We start from the raw sequence: 15,476 nt of genomic DNA, 5'->3' as shown, positions 1-15,476 counted from the left end.
TGGCCCCTTGAACAGGGGGCTGAGGATCCTACCTTTGGAAGTTGAAATCCTAGACATTCTCTATCACCCTCCTCCTCCCTCTCCTCTCTCTCCTCCCCCTCCTCCTCCCCTATCCCCCACTTCTTCCTCCTCCCTTTCCTCCTCCTCCTCCTCCTCCTCCTCCTCCTCCTCCTCCTCCTCCTCCAGGACTTCGAGGAGCACTATGTGCAGATGGGGCCAGGCCGTCTCTTCGTGGGCTCCACACAGCACTTCCTGCAGGACAGCTTTCCCACATTCCTGCGCTGCAACCACAGCATCCGGTACGACGCGGCCCAGGGCCTCCAACCCCAGCTGGTGCAGCACTTGCGGGCCTCGGCTATCAGCTCGGCCTTCGACCCCAAGGCTGAGGCCCTGCACTTCCAGCTTACCACAGCCCTGCAAGCTGGTGAGGCCCCTGTCTTTTGTCTCCACTCCCCCCTGCCCCAGCTAAACACCCACCAGGGGCTCCAAATGCACCTGCTGAAAGCCAAGGTGACACCTCCCCTCCTTGTCCACTCACTTCCAGCATGTCCCTGCTCCTGTCCAACCATCCACAACCCCAACAGGGACACAGGTCTTCAGGTCACTCCTGTTCAAACCCTCCAGAGCCTCTTCCCCTGCCCCAGGGTGCAGGTCCAAGCCCACCCCCTCAGGCTGATGTCTAAGACTCCAGCCATACGCCGCCCTCTGCTCAAGGGTGCCTGCAGCAGAGGCCCCACCAGGCAGTCAGGAGCCGCTATTAGAACCGTGGACACCCACATGGCCATGCTGTACATATTCAACCAGTGGATGCTAAAGATATGCCTGTTACCCTTATTGAAGCTCCCAATTTGTTTTTAACATTGAACCTGGCACAGTGATAAGAACACAGCTTTGGGGTCAGACAGACTCTGGTTCAAATCCAGCCATACCATTTCCTGGCTCTGGGACCTTAGGGGCAATGCCCTGGTCCTCCCTGAGCCTCAGTGTTCCCATCTATAAAATGGGCATAATATCACCCACCTTGCAGGGTATCGGGAATAGCCAAATTTTCTCTGGAACCCTCACCTGGCACCCAGTGATTACTTTAGCAAGCATGCTATCCTTGCAGTAATTTAGGGAGCCTGGTCTCCTTTCTGTCTCTAGAATTCCTGTGCTTCCTACCCCCACCAGGTGCTATTATTTACCCATTCTGCACATCCCCTTCCCCTTACACAGCCAGGGCCACATCCACCCCTCTGGATCCTCAGGAGTGTGCTTTTGCATGCATGGACATCCTGTTTTGTACTTTCCTTTCCTGGTTTCTCCTGTGTCTGCCAGCTGACAGCCTGGCCAGCCCACCATGGGCATGCCCGTGACATGACCCACAGCCACTGCCTCCAACTGGCCTGGGCTGGGAATGGGCTTGCAGACTGGCTGGGCGTGGGCCTGGCTCAGGGCTGAGGGGGCATCAGCCTGGCCAGACTGGCAGGAGGGAGCTACAGCCAGGGCCGCTGTCTGTTCCGGGGCACCCTGGCTGCAGTGCCCTTGTGTCCTTAACGACCTATCGACCTATCACCTTTGCCTCGCAGAAGAGAATGAAGTTGGCTGCCCCGAGGGCTTTGATCTGGACACCCAGGGAGAGTTTTGTGTGGGTGAGTGCCTTCCCCTTCCCCTGGCATGGATGGTCTGAGAGGGAGGATGTGTCCTGGCCAGCCAGTAGGAGGGCCTGTGAGCACAGACCACAAGAGCTCTGCCCACCGCCCCCCCCGCCACCCGCCCAGACAGGGACAATGTTCAGATGGCCCCAGCCCCTGTTCTCACTCCTGCCACAATGCACCTGGTCGCTTCTCCTGCTCCTGTCAGGCAGGCTTTGCCCTGGCCAGGGATGACAGGAACTGCAGAGGTGAGCGGGCCCAGGGGCAGAAGCTCTCCTTGGAGCTGGCCTCAGTGTGTGCAGGGCATTCTAGAGCCACGACCCTGGCCAGGGGCACACATCTCAGGACATGGCCTGTTCCTGGTGGCACTGGGTACCAGCCTGAGGGTTACGACACCCTGTTTCCCTTCGGAATTGCCTACTATGAGGGCTGCAGATGGGAGAAGCTCAAATACTGGGGGTGATAGGGACCCCCAGCAGGCAGCCACCATGTGCTCCTGGTGTGCATACCTGCTGAGCCTAGACATAGCCTTGGGCTTTCCTGCCACTCCCTGGTCATGCCCAGACAACTGGGGTTGGAAGTGAGTGGACACCCGTCTGCCCCACTTGCTCTACTTGTCCCATTTGCAAAGTTTCTGGACAACAAATGTGACCGTAGGACACTGTCCAGATGTTGACCCTCCCCATCTGCGTCCCTTCACTCCCACCAGTGAGGCCTGGCACTGCTAAGTCTCTGCTGTGCTTTGAACCAGGTGCCCAGGGGGCATCATCTGCAACCTTATATCAGATGCCCCAGACCAAGGCCTGTCGGTCCCTCAGGGTGGGCTCTCTGTTTCTGGGGAAGGGGCAAGATGAGGGAAAAAGCCAGCAGGAGAGGTGGGGCTTTCTTGTCAGGGGCTCCTGGGCCTGGGGAGGGGCCTGCGTCATTGATTGGCCAGGATCAGGGTGGCAAGGAGGGCCTGGGGGACATGTGTTCATCAGCTCCTGCCCCCATATCGCCCCCAGATGTGGATGAGTGTGCCTGGGACACCCACCTCTGCCAGGAGGGACAGCGCTGCGTGAACCTCTTTGGGTCCTACCACTGCCTCCCCGACTGCAGGCCTGGCTTCCGGGTGGCCCCTCATGGGGCCGGCTGTGAAGGTGACAGGGGCATGATGTGGGGCTGTCCATACTCCAGGGTTTCCAGGGTTCAGTAGAGGAGGTGCTCTGTGCCACTGGGACTCTGGGCCTCCAGGGAAAAGCAGAACTCTCTTGGCAGAAGGAGCCATGAGACCAGGGCAAAAGCTTGAGCTGCACTCCAAAGGTCTGGGGCCTGGCCTGGCCTGGCTGCTGGCACTTTGATTATCCTTGGACAAGTGTCTTTTCCTGTCCGGTTTCTTGTCTGATGAAGGGGCACCAGGTCAGGGAGGGCACACATATGCTGTGTCTGCTGCCGCTTCCCGGGTTCCCTCATGGATTGAGGCCCAGCCGGCCTAAAGACAACCTCTGAATCCTACTCAACGCAGCTTCTCCAGCAGCCACTGTGAATCAGCTGCAATTAGCCTTTGAGATGAAACTCAGGAGCTGCCCTGGATTGGCAACCTGTATGGCCTTTCTTGCTCCAGTGTTCTAGAACTTCATGATCATGGGTCCTCAGGCTCCTCTGAGTGGTAGGACCACCTAGCGCAGGGGCAAAGTGCAGGGGAACTCAGAAGAGGAAGTGACCCCAGGGCTCTTGAAGTGTCCATTCCACCCACACGGCTCCTCTGCCTCCTTTCCGCCCTCACTTCCTTCCTTCTCTCCAGCTCTTAGAGCTCTTTCCCTGAACCAGCTCCTACCACCTTCTTGCATGTGATCCAGTTTTTTCCCCCTGACCCCAGGGAGAGGTCCCACCCTGACGCCTCTTCACAGATAAGAAAACCAAGCCTGGGAGAGTGAGAGCTACTTGCTCAAGGACCTAGAGATATGGCAGCGCTTGGCCCAAACCTGGGACGCTGCCTCCAAAGCCCACCTTTTAAGCCCCTGCTTTCTTTTCGGACCTACAACCTTCTTACTCTCCAAAGCTGGCATAACTAGGAGAGGTGGTTCAAACCCTGGCATTCCACCTGGTGGCACTGAAGTTGGAAGAGGGGATGAGGAAGAGGCCAGACATGGAGAGGCGTACTGTATTTCCTGGGGGCAGGGGTGGGAGGCTCAGCCCCCCTCTGTCCACACCCCTGCCTCCCCAGATGTGGATGAGTGTCTGGAGCAGTTGGATGACTGTCACTACAACCAGCTCTGTGAGAACACCCTAGGCGGCCACCGCTGCAGCTGCCCCAGGGGGTACCGGATCCAGGGCCCTGGCCTGCCCTGCCTAGGTATGGGGACACTCGCCCCCTTGTTGGAGCCCGGGTCAGTACCGCCTGGCTCATGAGCAGAGAGCGTTTATGACCAGGGTGGGGTGGTGTTGGGTTCTGTGAGTAGCAGCAGCTAACACTGATTACATCGCCCCACGCCCCCCATGTCCCCGGATCCATGTTTTGCTATCGTCTGGCACCGGACCTCACCCCCTACCCAGCAAGGTCACTATCCCCGGGAGCCCAGGAGGAGGGGGAGTGTAGGGAGAAGCGGGTGGGTCCCAAAGAGGCTGAGCTGAGTGAACAGGCCTCCCCAGGGTGCTGCTGTACAGTGGAGTCTGGGATGAGGCCCGGAGCTGGGAGAGGTTGGGGCCTCTGAGCAGCAGAGGCTGGCGGTGGTCCAGGAGAGGGAAAGCTGGTGGGGAGGTCTGTCTGTAGGCAGTGGGGGAGGACGCTGGGTTCTGGGGAAGGCGAGAGACCAGGAGAGAGTTGGCGTCGGGCAGAGTGGCCGCGGTTAGCCCCGAGCCACCCTCAGCATCCCACCTGGCCCTGTTCCTTTCCAGATATCAACGAGTGCCTGGAGCTGCCCAGAACCTGCACCTTCCAGTGCCAAAACCTCCAGGGCAGCTACCGTTGCCTGTGCCCGCTGGGCCAGACCCTCCTCCGTGATGGCAAGACCTGCACCCCACCAGAGCAGAGTGAACAAAACGTGACCACTGTCAGCCACCGGGGCCCCTTAGTGCCTTGGCTGCGGCCCCGTGCCCCTGTCCCCGGGGGCTCTTACCATGCCTGGGTCTCCCTCCGGCCACGCGCAGGAGCCCTGAGCAGCATGGGCCGGGCCTGGTGTCCCGCTGGCTTTATCCGACAGAATGGTGTCTGCACAGGTAAGGCCACACGCCAGCAGCCATCCCCTGGGGACGTGCCCTGCGTGGTCCTAGGCTGGGTGTGTGGGCACCACGCCCCATGTACAGAAACCCAGGGCTCAACAGCAAGCAGGGTGGGCAGCGCATACAGATAGTTACATCCTGGCTGCATATGCCGCCTTGAAGCCCCGGCTGTAGAATGGGCAGCGGGCATCCGAGAGGGGGATGGAGTATTTTCCCAACCATTTGACTTCAGGACACTTTACCCACTTTTGAGAAACACTCCTTTTGGTGCGCAGGAGTGAGGCAGTCAGGGCAGGAGATTTGCAGGAGTGAAGGAGGTGTGCAGGCTGACATGACACTGTGAACAGGGACTGGTGGGTATGGGGGCAGGGAGCAGGGACAGCCCCCAGGCTCCCCATGGAGGCAAAGGGGAGGTAGTGGAGGGCAGACAAGCTTCAGCATCTGTGCCGGGAGCAGTGTCTCCCCACCCCCCATGCCTTGGTGAATGTCTGTGACTCAGTGTGTGTCTCTGCCTCCATCCCCCACCCCTGGGCCTGGTCCAGACCTGGACGAGTGCCGGGTGAGGAACCTGTGCCAGCACGCCTGTCGAAACACCGAGGGCAGCTACCAGTGCCTCTGCCCCGCTGGCTACCGCCTCCTCCCCAGCGGAAAAAACTGCCAGGGTGAGCAGTGCCCCTCCCAGTTCTGGAAGAGTCAGGATGGGGCTTCGTGGGAAGAGGTGGCTCTCTCCAGCCACTTCTCAACCATCTCATGTGAGGGTGAGGCAGGGAGAGGAGCTCAGAGCACCCTAGGTGCCCACAGCCAGGCTGGAAGCCACACTCCACACAGTAACTAAGAGGTTGCATGGGCAGGCTCTGAGAGCGGTCCTGGAGGTCCATCACAGCTCTGCTGTGCATCCCTGGGCAGCTCACATCGCTTCTCTGAGCCTCAGCCTCCTGGTGAAGTGGGGCTAACACAGTCCTCCCCTAAACGTCTGGATATGTGGAGGGCGGGCATGGAGACAGCATTCCAGCAAGGCAGCAGCTGCTAGTAGGAGCAGCGGAGTCTCCTAACACCCAAGCAGGGGAGTCCCCTAACTCCCAAGCCTAACACTCCAAGCCACTCTCCTTACTGTGCTCCAGGGCTGGGGCCAGCCATGCCCTTCACCCCAGCCCCGTAAAGTGGGAATCGGCCTGCCTTGCCTGTCTCCGACCATCACTCTCTGCCTGAGGATCTATAAATGTCCTCAATGGCTTCCACCGGGGCAGACAGGGGTCACGGGCAGTGGGCACCTGTCTGCCCAAGGGCAGCCTCTCACCTCCTCCAGACCCTACAACCAGCTCCAAGGCTCAGTAGATTCCCAGGGTTGCCCACCTGGGGAGATGGGGAGGTGCCTGGAGCCTGCCAGCTGGGCAGTCTATAGATCAAGGTGGTTGGGTTCAAGGGGGGAGGAGCTGCCTCCCTCGCTGGTCCTCTGAAGGCATTTCTCTCCTGCTTAGCCCCCACTCCCATGCCTTCTGTGGTTCCTGCCCTGGGCCCTTCCACTTCTCTTCACTTTTTCACTCGCATCTCTTTGCCAACCTCCCCCACCCAGACATCAACGAGTGTGAGGAGGATGGCATTGAGTGTGGGCCCAGCCAGATGTGCTTTAACACCCGCGGCAGCTACCAGTGTGTGGACACGCCATGTCCGGCCACCTACCGTCAAGGCTCCAGCCCAGGGTAAGGGTTGAGTAGGCTGAGGGTGAATTGGGGCACATTGTCTGCCAGGAGCTGGGTGCTTCCATTCTGGCTCTTGGACCGCCAGACTCTTCCTCCAGAAAGGCCATGTGTCAGGCAGGGGCCCTCTTAGGGCCAGTGGGATCGACCCTGCCAGAATTCCTGAGTGGGACATCTATGCCCACAGGGCAGTGTGCCCTCATAAAGAGCACCTTCCTGCAGCCACGCGGGGTGCACACTCACCTGGACACTGGCATTTACTGCAGTGATGCTGCAGCTGGAGGCTCTGGGTGGAGCAGGGGGCACTCAGAGGCCGGAGAGAATTGGAGATGTACATGTGAGACACATGACTATGTACATAAAACCCTATACATGGGGACACACACACACACACATACACACACAAAATGCCCCCACAAAACCCTAGGACTCCGACACGCACTGGCACACAAACACAAGACACATTTCCTCCGAGTCACTCACTGTGGCTACTAAAGGGACTCCTAAAGATGCACAGATATGGGGACCTCGGCGACAAGGTCGAGGTCCAGACAAGCTGGAGCCATGGCAGTTAGGGAAAGTGACTTGCCCTAGACTCTGCCAGTCAGGAAGCCCAGGCCGCAGGGAGTGGGGAGGGCGTGCATGTCCTTGGCAAAGCTAAACACGCGTCTTTGAGACCTCCTCTCTCGTTCCAAATCCAGAGCAGGTAACTCAGCCCTGGGGTTCCCGGCGGACCTGGAGGACCCCAAAATGTGTGCCCACCAGGCTGCCCTGGGGCGTGGGCTGAGGAAGTCCGATGGGATTAGGGGACCCGATCCCATGGGAGGGGGCACGTCTCTGGCTTCTTTGGGCCTCAGTTTGCTGATCTCTGGAGTGGGCTAACAGTGGTGCTTGCGGAGGAGGCGCGGGGGCGAGCAGCGCGCAGGAGAACTGCGGGGCTTGGGACGGCGCTCAGCGCTCTGTCGGCCACCCGAGTCGCTCGGTCTGTCCCGCCCGCCCGCAGGACGTGTTTCCGACGCTGCTCGCAGGACTGCAGCGCGGGCGGCCCCTCGACGCTGCAGTACAAGCTGCTGCCGCTGCCCCTGGGCGTGCGCGCCCACCACGACGTGGCCCGCCTCGCCGCCTTCTCGGAGGCCGGCGTCCCCGCCAACCGCACGGAGCTCAGCGTGCTCGAGCCCGACCCGCGCAGCCCCTTCGCGCTGCGCCCGCTGCGCGCCGGCCACGGCGCCGTCTACACCCGCCGCGCGCTCACCCGCGCCGGCCTCTACCGGCTCACCGTGCGCGCCGCCGCGCCGCGCCACCAGAGCGTCTTCGTCCTGCTCATCGCGGTGTCCCCTTATCCCTACTGAGGGCGTGGTCCCTGGCAGCAGCTTTTGGGCCAGTGACCTCGGGGCTGGGGGACACGGCCCAGCCCCCACCGCGCAGGGGGCCCCCTGGCCGTGGGCTGTGGCGAGCCACGTCATCTCCCACCCCCGTGCGTCATCGAGCGCTTCAGCAAACAGGACCCTGCGTGCGGCCTTGACCCCCGGGACAGCGAGGACCCGTGGATGCGGAGCTCAGCAGCAGAGTGTACGGCCACCCTTAGGCGGTGAAGCAGCCGACAGCACCAGGGGGAAGCCTGCTTGTCTGACCCGCTCCTCCAGGCTTGCCCCACGCCCCAGGGAGACCTGGCTGGGACCCAGCACCCGGAGGCCCCAGGGGAGGGACAGCCCCTGTGTCCTCCGCCCACAGCTGGCACTGTCATCCTGAGCCCCGTGTTGTATGTATAATATAAAAATGTTTTCTTTCAACCAATTCGACTTCTTCCTCCGGTTATTTTGCTTTGGTAAGGAGGGGCTTTGGTTGGTGGGAAGGCCGCCACCCTTCTGGTCCAGCAGTCCTGGACACTCTGCAAGAAGGTGGGGGAGGCTGGGGGTGTGGTGAGCTGGGGGAAGGAAAGAGTGAGTTGTGATCAGAAAGGTAAAGGTAGGGGATCCCCGGGTGGCTCAGTGGTTCAGTGCCTGCCTTGGCCCAGGTGTGATCCTGGAGTCCCGGGATTGATTCCCACAACGGGCTCCCTGCATGGAGCCTGCTTCTCCCTCTACCTGTATCTCTGCCTCTCTCTCTCTCTCTCTCTCTCTTTCTCTCTCTCTCTCTCTGTATCTCTTATGAATAAGTAAATAAAATCTTTTTTAAAAAAAGGGTAAAGGTATTGGGTCAGATCCTTGGGGCCTCTCTGTGCCATTGCAGGGACTTTGGCTTTGATGGATGAACTGGGGACAGGATTAGAACATCTATGTATGTATTGGCGTGTCTCCAGTGTGCTGGGATAGGGTCTGAGTCTCCAGGGACTCCACCGAACTGCAGGGCGCTGGTTGACCTCCCACCCTCCTGACCCCACCCTGGACTAGCTACAGCCCTTGCCTTGGCAACCCTGTTGCCAGCTGCCCTTGGCCACGGCCTCTGACAGAAAGGCGCTCTTTTGCACCTAGTTTGAAAAGGAGAGACCCTTCCTCCCTGCTCCCCTTGATCAGTGTGACACTGTCACCTCCCCCTTCGCATCCTCATGCTCTCCTCATCTGGGCAAGAAGGAAAGCTGTCTGGCATATTTCTTATTAAGAGGTGGATGACAATCAGTATACGTAAACAGAGACTTCCACCAATGCTGGATTAAACAGGAAATCACTGTGTCCATTTGACAGATGGAGAAAATGAGGTCTCAGAGAGGGGACATGACTGACCCAGCCATTTGCTAGATAGGTGAGGGTTAATAGTTAGACTGGGATGCCTGACTGCCATCCAACAGGCCCACCTGAATCTTCCCAGGGCACTTCCACTTTCAGAGCTGGTTTGCTGTTTAGTTTAGTTTAGTTTTGGTTTTAGTTTTGTTTAAACCAGGGGTCTGCAAACTTTTCCCATAAAAGGCCAGATAGGGAATGCTTTGGGCTTTGCAAAACACAGCCTGTGCTGTAACCACTCCCCTCACCGGTGCAGGGCCAGAGAGCCAGGGCCAGCACACGAATGAATGAGGATGGCTGTGTTCCAATAAAACTATTACTGGACACTTAGGTTTGAAGTTCATATCATTTTCACATGTCATGAAATAATCTGCCTTTCATTTATTTCCAACCATTTACAAATGCAAAAAGCGTTCTTAGCTTGCAGGCTTTACAGAAACTGGTGGGGACTGTAGTTTGCCACCCCTGCTTTAAGCCACCGAAGTCACTAATGGTAGGATTTCAGGCTGAGTGGAGGAGAAATTCAAGGGAGGGGGGGTCCTCCAAACCTGGGTACCCATTTGTTCAGCGCCCACCTGTGAGGACCTTCTTTGTGCAATCCTAAGGGCCATAGGTCACAACTTGAGCCCTGCCATTTGCTGGGCTGTTAATTTTTTTATGGAGCCCATGAAAAGGTCAGTCCCAGGGTGAGGCACTGCAGAGGTGAGACCTGTGAAGGGGAGGTACCAACTTGTCTGTCACCCCTGCTGTCTTCTGCCTGCTGCTTCCCAGTCTTCCCCTGGCCCTTCATATTTGTAAACCATCTATTGAATGTCCAGTGCCTTACGGACCTGAGTTTTAATTCTCCCAGGAAATCCAGAAGTAAGAAAGAGTATGCCCATTTCAAAGATGAAGGAATGGGGGCTCAGAGAAGGTGAGCCACCAATCTAGGCTCACACAGCCTGGAGGGGAAAAGAATTCAAAGAATTCAATTCTAACTCTTAACAGCCCAGGGGCATTGGCCTGCAGGCTTCCCTACCTCCACTCCCCAAGAAAGGAGGATGGGGAGGAGAAGGAAGGCCAGGAGCAGGATGAAGAGGAGGGACCATGGCAATTCAAGACCTGAAAAGCTGCCAAGGGAGTGTCTATCCATTCAGTTCTGCCTCCTTCCTCCCCCACCTTCTAAATTTCAATTTGACGCTGGTGGAAAGGAGTGATTGCTCAATGTCTTACAGTGAGCCGGTGGCAGACTTGGCCTGGATCTGGGCTGTGATTCCGGATCTGGGCTGGATCTGGGCTGTGATCTGTGTCTTGTGCACCCCACCCCACCCCCAACGCCACCCACCCCTGCCCACATCCACAGGGATGGTCCTAGAGTAGAGGAGGAGGCTCCCTGGGGAGCTGCAACTGGAGCCAGCTCCAAAGGAGTGTTTTCCACTTCTGCTTTTCCAGCTGCTGGCAGGCAGTCATTGGCCAAGGCCTCATCCAGCCACCCAGCCCCCTAGAATCACCTGACCTCCGGGCTGAGGCTGTCCTGCACCATCAATGGTGGTAAACAGCCCTGCAGGTCACTCATTAAACTCTCTGATGCAGTTTTTCCAAGAACCCAACAACTGGACTCTGTGTTCCCTCTGGGCAGGGACTGGCAACCTGGCTAGAGGACACTCTTTTTCCTGGAGCCAGCACCCAGGCCTGGGCAGCAGCAAGGTGGTATCTGGCACCAACTATGAGATAGTTGTGGGGTGAGGTACTTGGAGCCTCCACACTCCCCGGTCTCTTTGTGACTGGCAGGTGCAGAGGCCCTGAGTGGCAGAGGAGAGATAAAAGACAAGAGGGGCCTACTCCTTGGTTAGATGCACAGGCTGTATCTATATTCAGACAAGTGGCCACAAGAGTCAGAGCTGACACTTAGAAAAGCCACCCTGGCTGCAGTGTACAGAGTGGATTAGAGGGGGCGGTGAGCATAGCCAGAAAGACAGGTGCAGCACAGTACAGGTGAGAGGTGATAACGATCTAAGACAACAGCAGCAGGGAGAGGAAGAAGGGACTAGAGCCCTTGTGTTCCTTCATTTTATCACTGAAACTTCAGGCATCTATTATGTGCAAGCATGAGAGATAGCAACTAACAAGGCACAGACCTGGTGGAAGGACAGGAGGGGTCAGAGAGACATTGCCAAGGAACAGTAAATTCAGAGACCATAATGCAAAGAGCTTGACACGCTGAAGAAATCACAGACAGGCCAGTGCAATCAGGATGTGGTGGGTGAGGACCAAGGAGGAATTACAGGGCTCAAGATTTGATGCTAAGAGTGATGAGGAACCATCAAAGTCATATATAAAAAAAAACCTTTAATTCATTAATATTTCAGAATATATCTCTAAAACTTAAAAAGATCTCAATAAAATCCCCTTACCGACAATACCATTATCATATATAGTAAAAAAAAAAAAAATCAGCAGTAATTCCTTGCCATCATTAAAGATCCTATCTGTGTTCAATTTCCAAGTGCTCACAAAGAGGATTTCTCTTATGCTTAAAAAAATCAGGATCTGAATAAGGTCCACATGTTGTTATTAAGTGCGTCCTTTATGTCTCTTTCAACCCTAAGCTCCTCTAACTCCTTTTTTTTCCCTTAAAAACTTAAAAATCAACTTTATTGAGATATAACGATTCCAGGAATGCAAGGTTGGTTCAACACGTGAAATTCAATCAATGTAATTTACCATATTTATAGAATAAATAGAAAATCATATGATCGTCTCAGTAGATGCAGAAAAAGCACTTGACAAAATTCAGCCTCTATTCATGATAAAAACTCCCAACAAACTAAATAAACATGAGTTTCTTTACCTGATGAAATGCATCTACAGAAAACCTGCACTAACATAGTTATCAGTGAAAGCCTGAATGGATGCCTTCCTCTAAGATCATGAACAATGCAAGGATAGCCACCCTAACCATTGTTATTCAGCATTATACTGGGGATCCTCACCATTGCAATAAGGCAAGAAGAAGAGGTATAACGATAATATAGGCAAATGTAAGATTGCCTCTATTCACAGACAATGTTATTGTCTACATGGAAAATCCTCAGGTATTTACAAGTATCTACTGAAATTAATCAGTGACATTACCAAGGTTGCAGAATATAAGGCAAATGTACAAAAATCAGTCATATTTCTATATACTGGCAACAAATGACAGAAAATGAAATTTGAAACATGATGTACAATAGTATCAAAATACTTAAAATACTTAGAAATAAGTCTAATGAAAGATAAGCAAGAACTTTACACTGAAAACAACAAAATATTGCTCAGATATCTGAACCAAGATGGATCCTTTGGCACTCTCACTGAAATTAAGGTCTTTTATAGCACCCATCAAAGATGCATCAACCTGCCAGGTTTTCCTCTTCTCTGAGTAGAAGACTTGGCCGTTTGCCTGAGAATAGGCCTCTACCTGGCAAGTCATCCAACCTATCCAGTAAAATATCCACTTCAAAGCTGAGCTCTGAAGTAGCCATATTTGTGACTCCAAGAAGCCCTATTTCTTCCAGCATGAGAAGCCACAGACCCCAGGCCTTTCCCAAAATCACTGCATACTTTCCCAACTGAAGGATGTCCAGCCCCACCTAGTTTATTTGGAAGACTTCATCACCTGCAAGGAACTTACAAAACTCCAGCTCCTCTAACTCAGGTCCTGCTAGTCTATCTCCTTAAAAGACTCTTACCTGCAATCACACATTGAATAAAGACGTCATTTTGTGACACTCTAGGATGTATATTTCACTATCTTAAAGATACACTTTCCATTTAAAGCAAACGAAGATCATCTCAAGATGTAACCTCCTATAGATTGGCCTATTTGAGTTTCTTTCTCATTGCTCATGTAAATAGCAAGTAATACTTTCCAATAAACAGTTTGAAGTCTTTTTAAATGCTGGAAACTTTAAGAAGATACAAATAACTAGAGAGATGTACCATGATCATGGATTGAAAAACTCAGTATCATTAAAAATGTCCATTCCCCACCCTCAAGCTGATATATAATTATTGCAATCCCCAATCAAAATCCCAGCAGGCTTTTTCTATAAACTGGCAATCTGTTTCTATTATTTATACGGAAATGCAAAGTAGACACAATAATTTTGAAACATAACAAAATTGGAAGATACACACTATCTGACTTGAAGTCTTACTATAAAGCTGTAGAAATCAAGATGGTGTAGTATTAGCATATAAGGATAAATAAACAGATCAATGGAACAGAAGAGGGAGTCCAGAAACATATCCACACTTACATGGTCAACTAATTTTCAACAAATGTGCCAATGTAATTCAATGCAGAAAGGAAAGTTTTCAACTAATGTTGCTAGAACAACCAGGAACTATAGGGGAGAATGAACCACAAAAAGGTTTAAGAAGGGAGTGACTTGTTCTGAGTTTTGAAGAACTCTCTGCTCTTGGGTGGAGAAAGGATTTGAGGGAGGGAGGAATGGGAAACCAAAGAAGCAGAGAAATGATAAAGAAGGCTATAACAATGGTCTGAATAAGAGCAGATGATGGCCAATGTGGAGAAAGTGCAGATAGAAAGGAAGGGGCAGACTCCGGATACAAATAGAAGATATGAACTCCCAGACTCCAGCACCTCAGTTTCTCCCCTGGTCAGGCCTCAGTGCTGCTGTATTTTTAAAGGCACCACACAAGATTACTTACTAGAAGGTGTATAGACTCCTTGAGGAGCCCTGACCTGGGTGTGGGTGAAAGGCAAAGGAAACAGTGGCTCGGCCCCAAGTAGGGGATCCCCCCTGGCCACGCCCCATTGCTGGACCTGGGACCTGCTCTGCAGGGTAAGGGCTGGGCCAGGGCTGGACGAAGGGGTGCAGGTGGAAAGTGGCTCATGAGAGAGCCGGCCAGTCCACCCTGGCCTTGATCTCGCCTCTCATCCACCCTGGTGCCCAGTGGGCAGGACACCTCCTGGCAGTTGGGCTCGTTTTCCTTTCAGGAGAGCTGTGACATCACTGTCCTTAATATCACCAGCACCTGTGCGTCAGGAAGGGACAGTCCCCTGGACTGGAGCCATTTTGGCTGCAGAGACTAAAGGTCCCCACAGTGTGACCCTGAGACTGAGACCCTGGTACCTCTACCAATTCAACTCAAGCTTGAGGTAAAACAGAGGGTTTGGCCAGAGCTTCTGACACTGGGGTGTAGTGCTGCTCTGCCACTAACAGGCTGTGTGGCCTTGGGGAAGATACACTTCCTCTCTGTCCTGCAGGATCCTGTCTGTAAAATGGGGATAACAGTCACAGTTACTTCATATAGGGTAGTTGTGAGGATCAGGTGAAGGTCAGGTGAATAAAACAGTGCTTGGTGATAACCACAAGGGGTGCAGTCATGCCCCAGATCCAACTAGACGACCTTACTTCCTCTTTCACCCCCGCTGCCCCCCACCATCTATCCTAGACTGGCAGGGGCTCATCCCTCACCCCACCCTCTTTCTAAGGTCTGGGTAATGGGGCTTCTCTCTGCGGCCACCATTGGCTTTGGAGGAGCTTGGGGGAACATCAGGCCTTACTGCCTCAGTTTCCTTCTGCACTTCCTCTGTAAAAAAAAACTCCAAGGAAGCAGTCCCTGTGCACCCACACTCTCCCCAAATTTCTCAAAGGGCAGTGACGTCTTAAAGGAAGATACAAAGACCCAGCACAAAATCATAGGATGGAGACAGAGGACAGTGGGAATGCTCCCCCACCTTCCCGGCTTCTGCTGGAGAAGGAAGCTGCCCAACCTGCACGACCCCCTGCAGGTGTGTGGTTTTAGCTGTTCCACACTTGCTTTCTGCTCCCATGGAAGGCCAGGGGCTCTGTGAGGCCCAGAGATGGCTCAGTGAGAAGGCTAAGGGGGCCAGCTGCCCACCTGTCTCCTGGCAGGAAGGCCCCTCAGGCCACCGGCCCCATGCAGCTCTTAAGGGCCTCCTTGCCATTGCAGCCTCTTCTGGGGTTTGGGTACCAGAAGCTAGTAGCTCTGTGGTTCATGGGAACTGAAAGCTGTGGCTTTCCTTGTGAATTGGTCTGACGCCTTTTCCTTCCTGATGGACTCACAGCTACTCGCCTGGCGGATGTGCTTGGTGGCCAGGCAGGAGTGCTCAGGTACTGGTTGGGGGAACCGACTGGCAGAAGGATGCAGTGACTAAGAGAGCAGCCTTCACCCCTCTCTGCAGAGAAGGGTCCCCTTCTCTGGCTGCTTCT

The 15,476-nt window shown here is 54.5% G+C and overlaps 1 protein-coding gene across 2 annotated transcripts in view; it reads left to right on the top strand.

Moving 5' to 3' along the window:
* Positions 1-8,326, top strand: part of HMCN2 (hemicentin 2) — a 146,287-nt gene extending 137,961 nt beyond the window's left edge. For both annotated transcript variants that reach the window (XM_072748358.1, XM_026009226.2), the window contains exons 90-97: positions 187-424; positions 1,569-1,631; positions 2,639-2,773; positions 3,841-3,969; positions 4,512-4,832; positions 5,378-5,497; positions 6,409-6,535; positions 7,536-8,326. In XM_072748358.1, coding sequence (XP_072604459.1) covers positions 187-424; positions 1,569-1,631; positions 2,639-2,773; positions 3,841-3,969; positions 4,512-4,832; positions 5,378-5,497; positions 6,409-6,535; positions 7,536-7,881 — 1,479 coding nt within the window. In that variant the 3' untranslated portion in view covers positions 7,882-8,326. The remainder of the gene's footprint in view (positions 1-186; positions 425-1,568; positions 1,632-2,638; positions 2,774-3,840; positions 3,970-4,511; positions 4,833-5,377; positions 5,498-6,408; positions 6,536-7,535) is intronic.
* Positions 8,327-15,476: the final 7,150 nt, after the last annotated feature.

This window comes from Vulpes vulpes, chromosome 2, assembly GCF_048418805.1.
Source record: "Vulpes vulpes isolate BD-2025 chromosome 2, VulVul3, whole genome shotgun sequence".
In the NCBI taxonomy this organism is placed as follows: domain Eukaryota; kingdom Metazoa; phylum Chordata; class Mammalia; order Carnivora; family Canidae; genus Vulpes; species Vulpes vulpes.
Note: the sequence above shows the minus strand (reverse complement) of the source record. Positions and strands in the feature narration are given on the sequence as shown.